The sequence below is a fragment of the Acanthochromis polyacanthus genome, chromosome 18 (assembly GCF_021347895.1).
Source record: "Acanthochromis polyacanthus isolate Apoly-LR-REF ecotype Palm Island chromosome 18, KAUST_Apoly_ChrSc, whole genome shotgun sequence".
Classification (NCBI taxonomy): domain Eukaryota; kingdom Metazoa; phylum Chordata; class Actinopteri; family Pomacentridae; genus Acanthochromis; species Acanthochromis polyacanthus.
Window position 1 is genome coordinate 12,449,489 of NC_067130.1, and position 17,901 is coordinate 12,467,389.

The following is a 17,901-nucleotide window of genomic DNA, read 5'->3' on the forward strand; positions in this document are numbered from 1 at the left end:
GCCAGAAGGTGACCAGATAGGGAGGACATTTGAGGAGTTTGTCCCCCAGGACACCCTCCTGGATGACAACCTGTATGCAGAACGATGTCCCTGCATTCTGTGTGCTGAAGTGCTGCGTGACGTCGTAACGGAGGCCGCAGCCCTCTGCGATTGTGGTCGGGCTGTCATGTAGGTGCAGCGTGGTGGCAGTGGGAGCAATAGTTTTGACTTCCAGCTGCTCATGTCCAACTGCAGATATATCCACAGGCAACACCACGAAGGCTTGCAGAAAGCTCTCTCCAATGTTGCACTTGAGCTCAGTGGACCAACAGTATTCCCCGAGGTCTCCTGGGAAGAGAAACTAATTCATGAAGGCCTAAACACAGCAAACGATTTTATGTGCGACATAAAAAGGGTCTTAGGCAGCAAGACAGTGATGGATTAAACAGAACTGCTGTCACTCCTCATGATGCCTCAGTATTTAGTCCAGGCATTATTTTTAGAACACAGCTTGAGAGTTCATTCTAGGAACTCTCCTAGAGTTCAAAGTGTCACTTTGTGCCACCTTACCTTCTGTGGAGTCTTTAAGTCGTATGTTGTTATTGTCCTGAAGCAGCAGCTTTCTGATGTACGTCATCCCAGTACACTCCAGTAAACAGTCCGATGGTTGTGTCACTGTGCTGGGAATCGGCTTCAGCAGCGTCTCCTTCTCTGTACACTCAACTGCCCCTACAGCCAGTAGAAGCGGGCACATCATGCCCAAAGACATCCACAAACTCATGTATGATGGCATTCTGTCCAGTGTTAGTACTAAGTTGAGTTCTACACCCAGGTCTTCATCAATCACAAAGTGGAAAATCAGAAGTTATACTCCACCGCAGCCAGGAAAAGATTTATCCTGAGGCATAAATGCCTGAACAGCGACTGGAAATGTTGGAGGCTGCTCTGAAGTGCGCATCATGCTGCGCTTTGCCCAGCAGCTGTTTTTTTATTAGAGTACAGAGCCAAAATTTCTTTATGTGCTAATTCCCTCCCTCTAGACTTGACATGAAACTGTCTGTCAGCCAAGAACCCATGAAAGTCTGGCATAAGAAACCAAATATACTGTCATTTTAATTAAGATTATTAACTTCATCCAAGTGAAAACTTCAAATTGAATAGCAATTGAAACAAACAAAAAATGTATATTTCAATTATTTTTATTCAAATAATTGAGAGCAAGAAATCAGTGAATTGGTACAAATAATTAAACAGTGTCATGAGCACATTAAAACATTTTGCATTTGATCAAAATGTAGTGCACTTGTGAGAAATACTAGAAACAGTGTATGGTGAGGTAACTTTAGAATATCAGTGAGAGTAAATATAAAAAATTTAAAAAAACAAAAATGTGTTGAGAAAATAAAAAGTTCACAACTGAGAACTGTGACCAATTATAAGACATACAAGAAAAAACGAGAACTCTTTGGCTATGAATGCATGGAAAACCACTCAGATTATCGTATGTAAATCAAAAATAAATGTTTCATATTCAAACACAGAACAAATTAGAGCAGAACCAGTGGAAACAAGTAGAAAGTCACAGCAGAGATGCTGTTCATATCCAGGAGAAACTGATACTAAGGTTTTAGATTCAGGGCATTCATCCGGTGACCACAAAATTCTTTCATTGCTCTTCCCACAAAAAACTTTTCACGCCAAACAGCAAGCCGTTACACAATTTACAACCTCAGTTCAATGACCGCAGTTTGCCTATTGAGATCAAATTCTTTTCCATAAGAGGACAAGTTGTTATACATGTCAAAAACTGGTGAGTGAGAGGATTTGGCTCTGGACAGTCTCACACTTTTGGAAGGAGCAATAAATAGCAGCCATAAATAGTGGTCGGCACTCAGGAGATTTATTTAAAGATTGGTATCAGCTGCACTTCACTCAGTAATTTCCAGCACTTAGTGCCTAGGGAAATTAGATTGTAGTTGGAGAGCAAATAACGTGTGATTATTGTCATATCAGTTTTACCAACAAATCTGTATTGATACAACAGAGTAGCAGGAATGAAAAGTGAGTTCTTAAGGAGACTTTGGTTCCCATGATCTGTGCTGAATATAGTAAGAATCTAAGACAGATCTACAAAAGCAACACAGGTGGTTATATTAGAAGAAAGGCCTGCATATGATGATCATTTTTGATGCATACAGCTCGTGTCACATATTCAGGCCTGTAAAACCGGCCTCTGCCTACTCTGTGTTTGGCTGCAGGATGCTGCCATGTCCACAGCCACAGCTGCGAGTCAGCTGCACGGAGGAAACGACAATGGCGCTGGATTCGTCCATGTAGACGATGTTCACCATTTCCTGGGAGGTGGGCTGACAGCACGGCACCTGGTCCTGGAGAGAGACAAAGAGCAGAGTCAGACATGGTACCACACTCTGGAAAAAAGAAAAGACTGAGACTCAAGACAAGTTAATCTCTTTAAGGACAGGATGCCATATTGTGAAAATGCAAACATCTGTTTCAGGTGGGAGTGTTCCACACAATAAAATACAGAAAAATAAAGAAGCTTTAATATTAACTAATACCAAAGAACAAAAAGCAACCTTTAAAAAAAAAGCTATTTTAAAAGCTGCAGTGTTTTTTTTAACACAAAGTTTGCATTAAGATTTAACAAAAGTAAAAATTCATGAAGTTTTATGCATACCTTTTATAGAACTGCAAAAACATACTAACTAATATATTAGAAAGTTACTTCAAATAAATCGTGAGTTCCTCCACAATTAATAAAAGTTAGCTGGATTAAAAAAAAAATCAGTATGAGCCTGTTCCCCCCCCCTCTTTTCTTTTGTACACCTAATTCATAATACACTCCTGCTGCTGCGATGCGGATTGGTTGAGCTGGTTGGCCTGCTCCGTGCAATGTCTCGACTTGTGTTTGGCAAAGTACATCTATGCTGGCAGGGAAAAGAAGAAAACATTCTTATCTACTGGCAGCTGTTTCACCTCCAGAACACACAGACAGAAGCTGTACTTTGTTCTATTTGCTGCTCCAAGACTGTGAAACTCGGGCACAGTGCTGGCAGTAACTAATTACACAGACTAAACCATGGTGCTTAAGTAACATACATATGGCAGTATTCCTACTTTGTATAGCCTTATGGTGTTTCTTCTCTACAGTCAAGTAAAGAAGATATTGTGCAGATCTCCAAAGGTAGATTTATTTTTATCTGGAAATGAAGAGCCATATCTATACGTTACACACTTTATATATTACTTAATCATTCTGGCGTTGAAAGGTCTTTGAGAATTATACCTGTGAGTTGGCATCCTGGATGTTGGAGTGGGATGGTGGACACTGCACAGTGTTCATGTCAGAGGTGCAGAGTGAACATTGAACAATGGTGAGACTCTGAGGATGGATCACCCAGCTGTCCCAGCCCAGATCTGCCAAATATAGGATAGCATTACGATATTGTTTAAAAAAATAAACCAAAAAACTGTGCATACTAATATATAGTTCATATGAACATGCACACACATTCTACCTTTCATGAAGATCTCTGAGGCCGTGGAACAGCACTTCAGGCTCGCACTGTCCTTACTGTCAGGTGACACAGAGTAGCCATCGGCTGCTGGAACTGGAAGGACAAAGAAAAAGACACTGTAAAAAAAAAAAAAAAAAAAATTTCTGTGGTTTATCGTCACTGAGGATTCCATTCAGAGTGGAAAAGCATGGGATCTACAGTTGTCTCTTCATATTCTGGATTCCACTTACTTGTGGCGGCTCTGTGTGAAACGGGGCTGAACATTTTGCTCCACTGCTCCCTGACACTATCCAGCACACCGGCAGGCAGCTGTGGCTCAGTCTGCAAGTTGAGACCAGCGAGGAGATTCTTCCTGACGGCCTGCAGTGAATCACTCTGGCACCTGAGCATCATATACAGCGTTACATTGATAGATCACATGAAAAATGATTCTGCAGAAATGTACTGGAATTGAAATCCTACATATTTTACATCACAAGTGACAATCAAAAGAAGAAAAAATGAATTAATGACTTTGTGTTAATCGTTGCTGGACATTCACAGACTCAGTACCCTAAATGAACTGTGGAAGCGTTTCACAGATGTTTGGCTGAGTCTAGTGACAGAAGTCTTATCTTGTTCAGTGATTGATGGAACTGTTGAAGCTTGAAAAGAACACTGTGTCCTGTCTCTGCCTATCCCTCTTGGAATGATAGGCAGAGACAGGCAACATGAACCTGAATCATACGTTGGATCTAGTATTTAACCCATGCGGCCTATTTAACATGATACACATTTCACATAGTTTAAAAACGGTTATTGAGGATGGTTTTCAATGTTCCCTGCATTAATATAATTGTAACAACTGACTAAACATTGCATGAAACTGTCGTAATCTGCTCAAAAAGATTTGTTTGTTGCACAAAAAGGGTTGATACCAACCTGTGATGGGAAACAGCAGAAGCTGCAGGTTCTTCCTTGGCTGGATGCAGCACAAATGCCATGGCCACTGAGGAGCTCAGAAACATCATCATCATGAATGCAAAAGACATGTTGGAAGAGCAGGATGGTCAGTCTACAGATTCGGGTCAGACTGGCGATGAGTGACGGCTGCGGTCGCTCCTGTACGTCTGGTTGGAAGAGATGGGAGTGATGAGGCAGGGATGCTGCACTAGGTAATGTTTGTCAGGGCCTGGGAACCTGGGTTTTTATCTTCTTGTACCCCAACATGGCCTTGAGATATTTAACATTGTTGCCTTGTCCCCTGAACTGTGTGAACAAGTGCAAAAAGAACAAGCAGAGAGAAAGAAAGAGAAACTGCAAGCAGACATTCAGGAATGAAAGGTGGGAGTGAAACAGAAATAAAGCATATAGATTTACCATGAATGGATGTTGCAGTACGTGTGCCTGCAGACAGAATTTCAATCCAGGACAAAACTTTTTGCTTTTTTTCCCCCCCAAAAAATCACGCAACATGTTTGGAATCTTTGGACACTTTGGAATCTCAACAAGAATTTAAAATAAAACTGTGTTGGTTAAAGCAGTGACCCAACCCAGTGGTGGAATGTAGCAAAATACATACAGCGTGTACTTTACTTCACTATTTCCATTTTATACAGCTTGGTACTTCTACTCCACTGCATTTCAGAGCAAATCTATAAATACAGCTTTAGTTACTCTCCAGATTACAATTTTTTTTTTTTTTACACCCTTCCCGTCCCGTTAACCTTAAAATTTCGTGATGTTTGTGACAAACTGAAGGACCAAATGTTCCTACATGGGTTGAGAAAATTCTCACTTCTCATGCTAAACAAAATATTTAAGAACTTTTTTGGAGTGGCTGTAGCTTTTTCCAGCTTTTCTCACAAAGCTGGAAAGAGGGCTGTTTTTCTGAAGCTCATGAAAAGTTGCATTTTAAGAGACGTGTGGGTTTCCACAGGGTAATAAACACATTATGATCTTATAGAATGGATGCACCGCTGTAGATTAAACTACCCAACAGTATGTAAAGTACTTAAAATGATGCAATAAAATGCAACACATGTGCATTAAGGATCATTTTACTGCAAAATGAGTACTTCTTTTTGTGTAAATTTTGCTGCAATACCTTTTGGAATGCCGTGAATGCAGGATCTTTACTTGAAGTAGACTATTTATGTAGTATAGTATTAGTACTTTTACTTAAGTAAAGCATTTGAATATTTCCTCCACCATGGCCACGATCTACTGTCAGGAAAGGCACAAGCCACATACATACAGAGAGTTTTGATTTTGCAGGTTTTTTAACACTAGATGACCAAACTATAAGCCACAAGCTGCCCATTCATGTCGGCATACAGTTCATTATCAGTTTCTTGTGTTACCTTGTGTTTCCTGGCTTGACATGAAAGTCAGAAATCTCCCCTGATAAACACAAAAACATTATTCCCTCTTTCTCTATTGATGAAAACTCTGTCAAGACTATACTTGATCCATTTCTCCTTAAAAACAAACATACTAATTTTCCTTTGTTTCAGAGCTCCACGAGTTGTTATCAGTTCCACAAAAGAAAGAATATTTTTTAGCACCCAAACGGGTAAAATTATCCAATATTCCACAAAAAAATAAGATGAAAGCAAAGTCTAGATGCTTATTTTTTTCATTGTATTGAACAAATTATAGAAACTTGTAGGCCTCAGTGGCCTTTTATTGTGGGCAGTCTAAGGCACACCTGTGCACTAATCATGGTGTCTAATCAGCATCTTGATATGGCACACCTGTGAGGTGGGATGGATTATCTCAGCAAAGGAGAAGTGCTCACTATCACAGATTTAGACAGATTTGTGAACAATATTTGAGATAAATGGTGATATTGTGTATGTGGAAAAGGTTATAGATATTTGAGTTCATCTCATAAAAAATGGGAGCAAAAACAAAAGTGTTGCGTTTATATTTTTGTTGAGTGTAGTAATAAAATGCTGCTTATATGTTGGAGTATTAACCATCTAGTAGTACAGTATATCAGCCCGGGGAACTAATTACTTCATGAAAAGGTACTTTTTCTGTGCATGTTACAGTTAATATTGCTTGAATGCAGGTCTTTTAATCAAAATTGTACATTGTTGTTGAGGCACTTTATCCATCCATCTTCTATACACCGCTTGATCCTCATTAGGGTCATGGGGGGTGCTGGAGCCTATCCCAGCTGACTCGGGCGAAGGCAGGGGACACCCTGGACAGGTCGCCAGTCTGTCACAGGGCTACATATACAGACACAATCACTCTCACATTCACACCTACGGGCAATTCAGAATAATCAATTAACCTCAGCATATTTCTGGACTGTGGGAGGAAGCCGGAGTGCCCGGAGAAAACCCACGCATGCACAGGGAGAACATGCAAACTCCATGCAGAAAGATCCCAGACCCAGGCCGGGATTTGAACCGGGATCTTCTTGCTGCAAGGCAAAAGTGCTAACCACTACTCCACTGTGCAGCCCGAGGCGCTTTATACTTAATTAAAAAATCTCCTTCCACCGCAGCTCAGTTATTCAATCTTTTAAAAAGATAAACAATGGAATAGCTTATACTTCTGTATCAATAGCGCAGACAAATACGCTACATTAAGAAATACTTGTTCGCACACGCATTTAATTACTGGTTCGGTCTTTCCATGGGGTTTTCCTGGCAATAAGAGAATCATAGAATGAATGAAAGAGGTGAATGAAGGTAAAATCTATCCTTTTGGTGTTTCTGCTATGTGGCAACAATCATGATCTCACCCACGAAATTCTGCCAGGCTATAGTTTGCCATTTTTTGAGAGCGTTCCAGCACCGAGAAGCTGAGACCTGCCGATAATCATGATTATTGTAATAATAAGACTGGAGAATGAGATCTTCATGGTGTTGTTCAGACCTGTAGAGCGTTTGCATGTTTAGAGTTATGAAAGACGCGAAAGCGAATGACAGAAGAATTCAGCTCATTTAGGCAAAAGCCTCAGTGCAGCCATGCAAAAAATATTTGCTTGCAAATTAAAGTCCTGCAGGAAAATGCCTGTCAGCTGTTAAATGAATAGAGAGGAGTAAGAATGACAACATTTCTGTAGTATCAAATACTGAAATGCTCAAGTACAGTCCAGGTATCTCACTTGTAATTAGACACAGTCCTTGAGTAAATGTTCTTAGGTTTTGATCTACCACAGTGAGCTGAGATGAAAACATCAAAGCACTTATTTTTCTTCTTTTCATCCTTTTACGCTATGTGATCAACGCATGCCTGGAAGTTTTACATTCTGCAGGTCCGTATCACACGTCAACAGTTTTTATTAGCTGCACAAGAAAGCTTTGCATGTCTTGTATCAGCGCGTGTCGACACACAGCTGCCCAAGAAGAGGCCAAGTCTCCCACACAGTTCTTATTCACTCAATTTAAAGTGGAGACATGGTGCTTTAATGTATTTTCTGCTGAAGTTGAAGTTACTGAACAAAAACAAGCTGAAATATGTAGGGTCTGAACTGCTCGTTTGATTTCTCCAGCAGTCTAATCATAGCTAATACTATTAATGCTTCACATTATGAGGACAAATAGTGAGGTTGTTCTGCTCCAAGTGACTGTATAGACACATTTATGTTGGCACAATCTAAGTAATACACACCAAAGGTCACAGTCAGACACCACAGCATCAGAAGTCATACGATTGTGCGTGAATGAGCGAGTCCTTGAGGATCAGACGTCTCCCACAACTTCCCTGTTGTACTACTGCTGGGAGTCACACCATCGACAGCTGCTGCTGCTGGATTTAACAAGAAGCCTTTATGCACAGATGGATGAACTGCATGATAAACAGTGCAGATATCACAGAAGATGTTTTGTAATGCACTTCAACACATTCTTTATTAGGGGAGTTTAACAAGCCGCCTTTGAGAGACGGTTACTTTTCGCCTTTGGACAAATGTAGCAGTATTTAATCTAACAAGACAGTGAAGCTGTGTTATCAGACATTCTACTGTGGGAAATAATAATTCAGCAATAGATGTCAAAACACAAGGATGAACTCCAAGATGCAGGTATCAGTGCAGATAGCACATATATTAGAATAAATGACAGATGGACGACCAGCTGCAACAATGTAGCGCAATCCAACAGACCTGCAATAAAAAGGACCTTTGTAAAGCAAAACTGTGTATTATTTATTCCTTTTTGTGGGTCTCTTGCCTGTTAAACCATAAATATATATGCAACCATATGGGAAGAAAATTTTATCTCAGGCTCCAGTGTATAGTTCCAGTTGTAAGAGATGGAGAATTTCTGACACATACAATATCTCACACTTGATAAAAATGTTGGACATATCTTATTATGCAATTAAAGTGACCGCTGTATGGCACATTTAAAACAGCAGCTGCTGAGTAAAAAATGTGTTTAAGGACTGAAATAAGATCGCTATTGTGAATTTACCTAAAAGTTTAAGCATAAGTACAGTATAAATATATAATAAGGTTAAGACTCTACAATATTATTTATTTTGTATATTTACGTAATTTAACATTGTGGTTAAAAGCCCACATACAATGTTGATTATGCAAATATACTTGCCTAACTTAAATGTTGTAGACCTACAATTTAATCTAACAAATTACCTGATTCAGTTACAAAATTAAAATTAGAGTCCAAAAGGAGAAAAAAAGAAAAGTGTGCAGACAAGTCAGTGGTGAGTTGTTCCTGGAAATAGAGAAAGAGTATGGACGCTAACATTCATCATATGAGTCACCGTGATGACACACTGAAGGTCCTGAGCTGAGACCAACACAACCTCCTTTCAAAACACTCGCTGCCCTTTATCAGAGCCGCCATGTGTTTATTCAGCGTAGATGCCAGCGGTAGTAAGGTTTAATCCTAATCCACTTGCATCTTGTTTTGATTAGGTGATCACTGTCCGAGACACTCAGCTCTGATGTTCGCAGCCTTTAGCTGGTGTGTTTCTGCTGATGGCTAGAAGCGTAAAAACAACATGACAGTCACCGTGTTGCTGTGCCTCTGGAATGGAAAAGTCTAAGAGATAACGCATACTCAACTTTTGCTTCTGCTGGAGTGTTTATAATGACAAGGTTTCTTTAAAAGTGCTGAAGAAGTGAGGGGAAGTAATGAAAGAAAGGTGACGTGGCCAGGTAAGCTTCCTTTAGGCTGGGTTGGTGCTTTGTTTTGGCTCTGGAATGTTCTGATTTACAACTGTCCAGGGAACATGTACGTTTCAGACATTAAATGAAATGCCAAAGTGCTTATTCTAATTACAGTTTCACAATTATGCTGTAAAGTGTAATATATTTTTCCAAATTATTTGTTCATGTTGCTGTTGGTCTTGTTTTCATGAAGATCTCGTGTCTAGTGTGCAGTGAAACAGACAAAAGAACAGTGTGACAGTGTGTAATAATAGGAAATTGTGTTATTTTGTATATAGAGATCTATTATTGCCCTACGCCCAGGTTGCAAAGCACAAGGTCAGATATCTCAGATCTCATGAAAGTATCTTTGTCTCTGACAGTGAAAACAGCAAAGGGTCATGGGATGTGGCATGGGAAAATCAGAACTACAGCTGAAGAAATGTGACAGAGGTGCACCATTTATCAAAATGATAAGAAATGCTTTATTTTTATATTACAACACACTAACATCAGTGTCTTTTATGTCATTTTCAGGGAGCATCTCAGCCCCAGGTAATTTTAATTTATTCTACCACATTTTCCTGTTAAAACTTGAGCTTCAATCTGAATGTGAAAATACTCTCAACAGGTGCTTGTTCACGTTTGCAATCTCAACCAAAATGTCAAGCACACTGTGAAGCTGCCACAGGTACGTCTTTCAGCGTACATATGGTACAGTGAAAGAAGGTGTTGATCACTGAAAATAAACTCAACTTACTTCCTTTTACTTCTTCAGCAATCAGAGCAGCTCTGTTGATCCAGCGCTGGTACCGGCAGTATGTCGCTCGGCTGGAGATGAGACGCAGGTGCACGTGGAACATCTTCCAGTCGATTGAATATGCGGGAGAACAAGATCAGATCAAGGTGAGTCACACAGGTTTAAACATTTTCTATCACCTTGGTTCAGACTGAAATAACTAAGCTATCAGATAAATTGTGAAAAGTATTTTGTAAAAACATTCATGGTCCTCAAAGGATGAATCATTAGATGATCCTAAGACGTTTAGTGTTCCTGTCACTTTTGTGGCTCAAAGTCAAGTGTCTTGATTACCATAGAGTGGATCATCACAACCATTAGTGGAAATTCTTCTGACATCGGAGATATTCTTAGTTGTGGATTTGGAAATCCAATTCAGATATTCTCTTGACTTTTCTTTTAGCGGCATCATCAGAATCAAAATTTTAACATGTTCAGTACTTTGGTTTAAGACTGAACATCTGAAATATAATACCAACCCTCCCAGTACCAGCTGTAGTTTTTATTTAATGCCAATTGTCAAATCTTGAGTGCTTCATTAGAGGGCAACTGGACATCTTTTAAATTCTTGAAGGAGTTTCACCCTTGGCAAATCCCAGATTTTATTTCTTAGCCCCAAAATCACACAGTTAATGTGATTTTAACAACCCAAGATGCTTTGAAGTGTAAATGTTTGCGAACCTGCCTAAAGAGGGATCTCAGGACTGCATTATAAGTACCTGATAAATGGTTTTGTAGACCCCCTCCTTTATTTAAACACCCTTGTTCTAGTTTGACATAGATGGCCTCCTTTACTCCCGTCATAATTTATACAGACTAATTATTAAATGTTAGCATGCAAGCATTTCAAAGCTGCAGTCAGCAAAAATATGGAAAAGACAAAAATAAATAAATAATAGAAAAGTCACAATTTCAAAATATAAAGCCCTTCTCCTACAACTCTTCCTGCTCCTCTCTCTCCCCTACGCTCTTCCCACCACATGAGCAGAAACTTCAAATGTGCAACTATTGCTGAGTTAAAAGTCAACATTTATTTGTACCTTCACCTGGGACTCAAACATATCTTGAGTGAAAGTCCTATATCTAACTAATGGCTCATTCTGTTCTCATCAAGGACCTTGTTGCTATTTATACTATCTCATCAGGATAAATTCAGAGTCAGGAAGAGGTGCAAAAGTCTAGAGTACTCTCAGACCATTTAAGTACAATATACTGAGTCGTTGTTAAAGTGGTGTTGCTCAGTGATGCCAACACTACATTCAGATACAGATTTGCTCTGCCCAAACAGTCTCACAGAATTGGTTGTATAAGCTTGGCAATAGACTCTTAGCCTTGTTTAAGAATCTTTGTAATGACATGGCAAGTTAATCCAAATTTTAAGGCTATATTTTCCTTTCATGCAGCTGTACAATTTCTTTGGCTTCTTGATGGACCACTTCACTCCAGCCAGCAGTGAAAGTAAGACAATGATTCAACACTGACTTTCATTAGATTATTGGCTAATCTGAGCTCAGTCAATCTGCTCCCTACTGAGAAACACAAAGTGGCGCTTCCCTTCCTACACTTATCCACCTCCCTTTCCTTTTCTTGCTGTCTTCATGAAGGAAACCTAATATCTCACATCTTTCGTGAGAATGAAATCTGCCGTGACATTGAATGGGAAAGATATTTTTGCTACAAGAGCATTGAGGTACCTGAAAGCTACACCGGCCCCCATCTGACCTTCCCCATGACCTTCTGCGGCGTGTCAAAGCTCGTGGAGGCTTTCAAGCACAAACAAGTAAGTACAAACTAATGAAGCGCACTAATGACAGGTATTCAAAGCAGAGAAAAAGTTGTCTTTTTTTCCAGAACTCAGCTTACTCATGTGTGCTTTTTCCCAGTAGCAGCTCCATGCTCGATATGTGCTGCAGATTCTAGGAGAGACCTGGAGACTTCTAAGGATTCTTCCAAACATCAATTATGTCTCCGTCTGCCATAACCAGGAAATTACAATATGTGGTACAAAACAGCAGGCATTTCATAGACTTTACTCTGATGTTCTCTCTTAATTGCTCATGAAACATTCACAGCACACTCACAGTCGTCACTGATATCTTTTCCAGGAGACTTACACGGGCACCTTGAGGATCTGCTGTTGATATTCTACAAGGTATTTAATCATGCAATGGATCATACTGTCAGTCAAAGAGGTTCATTCCAATTAACACTTTGAACTTAACCTGTACAGAATGGTTTGCCGTCTTCTGAGAAGCCGTACGTCTTCAATGGTGACTTTGTGGATCGTGGTAAGAACTCCCTGGAGATTCTTCTCATCCTGTTCGGGTTCCTGCTGGTCTACCCCAACGATGTTCACCTGAACAGAGGGAACCACGAGGACCACATTGTTAACCTGAGGTAAGCTCGTCTTTACTCGGTTATTCTCCCTGTTTTGCTGTTTTATATATATATATATAGAGAGATTCCTCATAGCCTCAAATGTAACTTTATGAAGTCAGTGCTCTGTATTTAACCTACAGCTAATGTGTATATAGGTATTCATTTTGTGTTTTCTTCAGATATGGCTTCACTAAAGAAGTTTTGGGAAAATACAGGGTAAGTCTCAGAAAATACCACATTACAGTAAAATCTATTAAATTCCTTTAAAACTTACAAAATGTACTCAAGCTATCAAAATAAAACTTAATACTAAAGTGAATGGCTCCTGAAAGTGTTATACTGTTATAAAACTACTGGTGCATTAATCTCTATATGTGACTTTATTCCTGAAATTAAGAAAGTAGCCACTGTGCAGCCCCAGGATAAATAATTTTTGGATAAAATTTTATGAAAATCCATGTAACAGACTTTAAAGATGATCACAGTAAAGACATGTGTATGTATGGCTAAAAGGCATAATTGTAACTCCATACCAAACATGGTCTGCAGGTGCATGGCAAGAAGATCCTAAAACTTCTCCAAAAGATCTTCAGCTGGCTACCTCTGGCCACAGTGATCGACCACAAGGTGTTGATTGTTCATGGAGGGATCTCTGACATGACAGACCTTAATGTCATAGAAAGAGTGGACAGACACAGAGTAAGAGCTTCAGTTAAATAAGTGTATTTTGGGCATTTTGCAAAGAGTAAATCCAGTCCAATCCAAAACATATTATTTAATCCAGGTGTTTCTGAATGTGTGCAGTATGTGTCAGCCCTCAGGCCTACTAAGATGAGCCAACAAGTCGTCAATGGCAGCAAGAGTCAGAACAGCAGGAACGGAGAGGCTGGCGGACCAGTGGAAGGTCGGCGTCGAGTGTATTCTCTGACTCACCACAGCCCAGCCTCGGCTCAGAGACACAATCCCCCACGGCGCTCCCTCCACAACCTGCCTATCAGCAATCAGCTGAGCTGGTCACTGGAAGATGAGCTGAAGAGGAGACGCAGGTTGGCTGGGTTTGATCAGTCCTACGGAGAAATGAATAAGTCAGAGTCTGACTCAGACTCAGAGCCTGCAGGAACAGAAACAGATGAGCAAGAATGGAAACAAGTAAGTGACAGTTTATATACACAGCAATTCTCTCTAATGTACATATTTTAATTTAATATTTTATGAATCGTTTGACGGGTTAGTTAACAGTACAGATATATCCATACAGATAGTAGACCTGTTATGGAGTGACCCAATGCCTCAAAATGGCTGCATCCCCAATGAGGTGCGAGGTGGAGGCTGCTACTGGGGACCAGATATCACTGAGGAGGTGCTGGAAAGACACAACCTGCAGCTCCTCATCCGATCCCATGAGTGCAAACAGGATGGCTATGAGTTCTGCCACAACCGCAGGGTGAGCTCAAAGAGACACATAAGGTACAGGTCCTGAAAGGAAAGATGGGTGAAAAATGTTGTCAAGAAAGGGTCAGATACTGTACATTTGGGCTACAATTTCTGATCATTTTCAACATAACTCCATCAAATATTTTCCTTATTATTTAAATACATTCTATTAGTTGTTTAGTCTATAAAATGTCAGAAAATTGTTTAACACTGATTTCCTCAAATTTCTTGCTTTGTCCACAAACCCAAAGTATTCAGTTTACTGCCAGAGAGGTGTAATGAAACCAGACAATATTTAAAATTTAGGAAGCTGGAATCAGAAATTCAATTTTTTTTTGCTACAAAATGATTGAATCTGATGAATCGATTATCAAAACAAAGATTATTTTGCTCGGTTTGCAAATTTACTAGCTTTCTTCTGTTGCATCCAGGTGCTGACTATATTTTCAGCATCTAACTACTATGAGGTTGGCAGCAATAGAGGAGCCTACATCAGAATGGGCCCTGATCTGGTCCCTCACTTCATCCAGTATCAGGCCAGCAGGACGAGCAGGGAGCTCACCCTGACACAAAGGTACACACTTTGAAAGCATATACATCTGGTATTACATTTAGATGCCCAGTTAACAAATCAGCAGTCACCATATATAGAGTATATAGATCAGTGTATAGAGTTAAATTGATCTAGAGTTTTTCAAGAAAATGCACCAATGCGCAGACATATTACAAAGTGATAATGCAGTTGCAACTAAGTTTAAACATCAATTTCTCAGAAATTCCAAGGTTTATACAAAATAAGAAAGATTATTGAGACTTTTTCCCTCTCTGTTTTTTTGTCAGTGTCGGGTGGACAGAAAGATCAGCTCTACGAGCTCTGAGAGAACAACTGTTTGTACACAAATCAGATCTCATCAGTGCCTTCCAGGAGTTTGATCCCAACAACACAGGTACTCTATGCTGAACAGCAACGATGAAAGGTCGAAAGTAGACAGCTGTTGGACTTTGTTTTTGGTTTGTAAAGACGTTTCACCTATAATTCAAGAGACCTTCTCTCTTCTAACTTAAAGGGTGGGGGGACCCCGTTATTGTCACCCTAAAATCACACAGTCCACTAATGACCCGTGTTAATGATGGTGAAACTGTGTGGGAAAAGACCTCAGGACTGCATGATAAGTATCTAATAAGTGGTGCTGTCAACTCCTCGTCTGTTTAGAGATGACTGTTCCGGTTTTACATGGCTTCCTTCCTCTCTCAATAATCTGTCTTCTCTGTACACAATGTGGACTCTGCTGTCTTTAAAAGAATGGCCGTTTCCTTTAGATACATGGATGCTGAGTCCTGTGTTATTCCTGTGTTAATGCATACACTGACATTCAGCTCTGAAGAACAGAAGAATACTTACCCACTAGAGATGTGGCGGCAGCATATCAGAATTTAAATACTAGTGCGTCTTCTGGTCTGTTTCTCAGGGATGATCTCTCTCAGGCACTGGGCCAGTGCCACAGAGACTGTACTGAATCTGGGTCTGCCTTGGAGGGTGCTGCGTCCTCAGCTAGTTAACAGCACAAAGTACGGCATGGTGGACTACCAGCAGTGGATAAGGGAGCTCTCCATCACTGAGCCCAAACTAGAGGTGTTTTAATGTCTCACTTTGTGTTCCCCTACAGACCACCCACAGAGTTGTAAAATAATTTCTGATTGCTTGACACATCTAAAAATATGTTTGTCTCCTCCATCAGATTTCTGACACAAGTATCCTAGAGACTATGTACAAAAACCACTCCAACCTGGAAACCATCTTCCGAATCATAGACACAGATCACTCAGGTCAGTAGGACGTCCAACTCTTCTTTCTCTACCTATGAACATGACCTCATACGCTACCCTATTTATCTGATAGGCTGGTATTATAAAATGGCCACTTCTCAATGAGGTTTCAATACCAGAGTTTCTAGAAGTAGCTGACACAATCTTCAGGTAGTGTGCACGTGTGCAGAGTTTCCAAAGTCCAACACCTTATAAGACTAGCTTAACGTGAATCAGTATGTGCTTCTCAACACAACAAAGATATTCAATGCAACAAATTTGGCAGCTTAAAACAATGGCCTCTTCCTCCAGGTTCGATCTCTTTCGAGGAATTTCGTCAGACCTGGAAGCTCCTGAGCTCTCATCTCAAGACAGAGATCAGTGATGAGGCCATCGCAGACCTGGCCCAGAGCATCGACTTCAACAAGGACGGCAGCATCGATATCAACGAGTTCATGGAGGCTTTCCGACTGGTGGACCTCTCTGCACATACCTGAGAGACTGGACCAAGAGCTGTAGCTGCACCATTTTAGATTTTCCTGATGATCTGCATCATAGAAAACACAAAGAACCATCTTGGGTGGACTTCATCACTTGTAAACACATTTGAGGAAGTTTGAATGGTTACTAGCACTTCATCACATGACATGGGCAGGTTAACTGAAAGCATTACTTATCCAGATGCACCATAGATGTTGTCTATCTCTTAGGGTGTGTTTTTTTAGCTTTTTTATTAATCCTCTATATCTTTTGTATTATCAATTTAGTTGGTGAATAAAAACTTTTATGCTCAGTGTGCTGTTGACAATGTCTGGCCCAAAGAGACAAAGAGTTAAAGGGGTGTTCCACTGATTTTTACACATCACAGTTGGTTTATAAGTCTTAAGAAATAGTACAGCATATGGGGAAAAAAATGTACAAATCCTTTTGTAGCTTCAGAAAGATTTAGCAAATAATAATTAAAGGTAAACATGCCCAAAACACCCAATTTTATCCAGGTTCAGCCTCCCAAATGGCTTGTTTTTGTCTTATGTGACAATAAACTACCAAAACAAGATATCTAAAGACATCATTATATACTTTAAGCATTTTCACTCCCTTGCAAACTTTACAGACCAATTTCTCTAGGGAAAAAACTACAGATTGGCAAATGATAATCATTTGTTATAGCACTGTACATCAAAAATTTAAAAAAGTGATATAAAGCAAAAGCTACTACATTTGGGGAGTGGACATTTTCACTGTTTAGGTGCTTTTATTTTATGCTTCCCATGGACCAATTTGGTATTAGTCAATCTAACAGCAGTAATTTTCTGTCTGCTTTTTTAAGCAACTAAAAATACACGTTAGTTCATGTGCTAGTAAAGAAACATCCTTTTCTGTAAAACTAGTGACTACAGCCATCACTTACTCCTTCCACGTAGATGGGAGGATGTATACTTCTACCTGTGCTCTAAATTCAGACCTTTGGTAACCCGACTGCACGAGGGGACATAATCTGTTTGAAAGCTGCCTAATCAGTTCAACTGCCAGTCAGTCTTTCAGCCTTGTAGGGCTGTGAATCCACGACATAAATCCTATCAACTCAAGCCCTACTTTGATGAGATGCTGGAAAGAGCCAGTCTGAAGTAGTGAGCAGCGTCAGGTGTCTGGTATTAGTACCACAACAACGCAACTGCGTGTAACCTCATCAGATCATAAACATACAAAAAAGGCATGTGAGAAAGTTGCACTGTTCACATAGAAAAACAAATACCTTTACGGTGACTCCCAACCAGAGGTACAAGTACCTCAGGGTGTACATCTGCAGTAGCGGGGGGTATGCTGAAAGACTGGCTCAACTCATCTAA

General features: G+C 40.0%; 2 protein-coding genes across 2 annotated transcripts; one reads left to right on the forward strand and one right to left on the reverse strand.

The window, feature by feature from the left end:
- Positions 1-1,162: 1,162 nt before the first annotated feature.
- Positions 1,163-10,501, reverse strand: gsdf (gonadal somatic cell derived factor). Its single transcript, XM_022211004.2, has 6 exons — positions 10,394-10,501; positions 4,440-4,627; positions 3,749-3,900; positions 3,519-3,611; positions 3,287-3,417; positions 1,163-2,366 (listed from the first exon to the last, which is right to left on the reverse strand). Exons 2-6 carry the CDS (start codon positions 4,547-4,549, stop codon positions 2,217-2,219), a joined length of 636 nt encoding a protein of 211 aa, XP_022066696.1. The 5' UTR covers positions 4,550-4,627; positions 10,394-10,501; the 3' UTR covers positions 1,163-2,216.
- LOC110962924 (serine/threonine-protein phosphatase with EF-hands 2-like) lies at positions 9,120-16,846 on the forward strand. Its single transcript, XM_051938945.1, has 16 exons — positions 9,120-10,309; positions 10,398-10,539; positions 11,836-11,890; positions 12,037-12,212; positions 12,319-12,433; positions 12,538-12,584; positions 12,663-12,829; positions 12,991-13,027; positions 13,361-13,510; positions 13,616-13,960; positions 14,070-14,255; positions 14,677-14,819; positions 15,086-15,192; positions 15,715-15,878; positions 15,985-16,072; positions 16,364-16,846. Exons 1-16 carry the CDS (start codon positions 10,035-10,037, stop codon positions 16,546-16,548), a joined length of 2,382 nt encoding a protein of 793 aa, XP_051794905.1. The 5' UTR covers positions 9,120-10,034; the 3' UTR covers positions 16,549-16,846.
- Positions 16,847-17,901: the final 1,055 nt, after the last annotated feature.

What these genes read in the sequence shown, in the direction of transcription:
- gsdf (XM_022211004.2), bottom strand. Translation starts at nt 4,549, where the DNA reads ATGTCTTTTGCATTCATGATGATGATGTTTCTGAGCTCCTCAGTGGCC. An exon ending in TCTGCTGTTTCCCATCACAG is followed by an intron (nt 3,901 to 4,439) that starts GTTGGTATCAAC and finishes TATGATGCTCAG; the next exon opens with GTGCCAGAGTGATTCACTGC. An exon ending in CTCAGAGATCTTCATGAAAG is followed by an intron (nt 3,418 to 3,518) that starts GTAGAATGTGTG and finishes TATATTTGGCAG; the next exon opens with ATCTGGGCTGGGACAGCTGG.
- LOC110962924 (XM_051938945.1), top strand. Translation starts at nt 10,035, where the DNA reads ATGGGATGTGGCATGGGAAAATCAGAACTACAGCTGAAGAAATGTGAC. An exon ending in ACCAAAATGTCAAGCACACT is followed by an intron (nt 10,310 to 10,397) that starts GTGAAGCTGCCA and finishes CAACTTACTTCC; the next exon opens with TTTTACTTCTTCAGCAATCA. An exon ending in AGGCTTTCAAGCACAAACAA is followed by an intron (nt 12,213 to 12,318) that starts GTAAGTACAAAC and finishes TTTTCCCAGTAG; the next exon opens with CAGCTCCATGCTCGATATGT.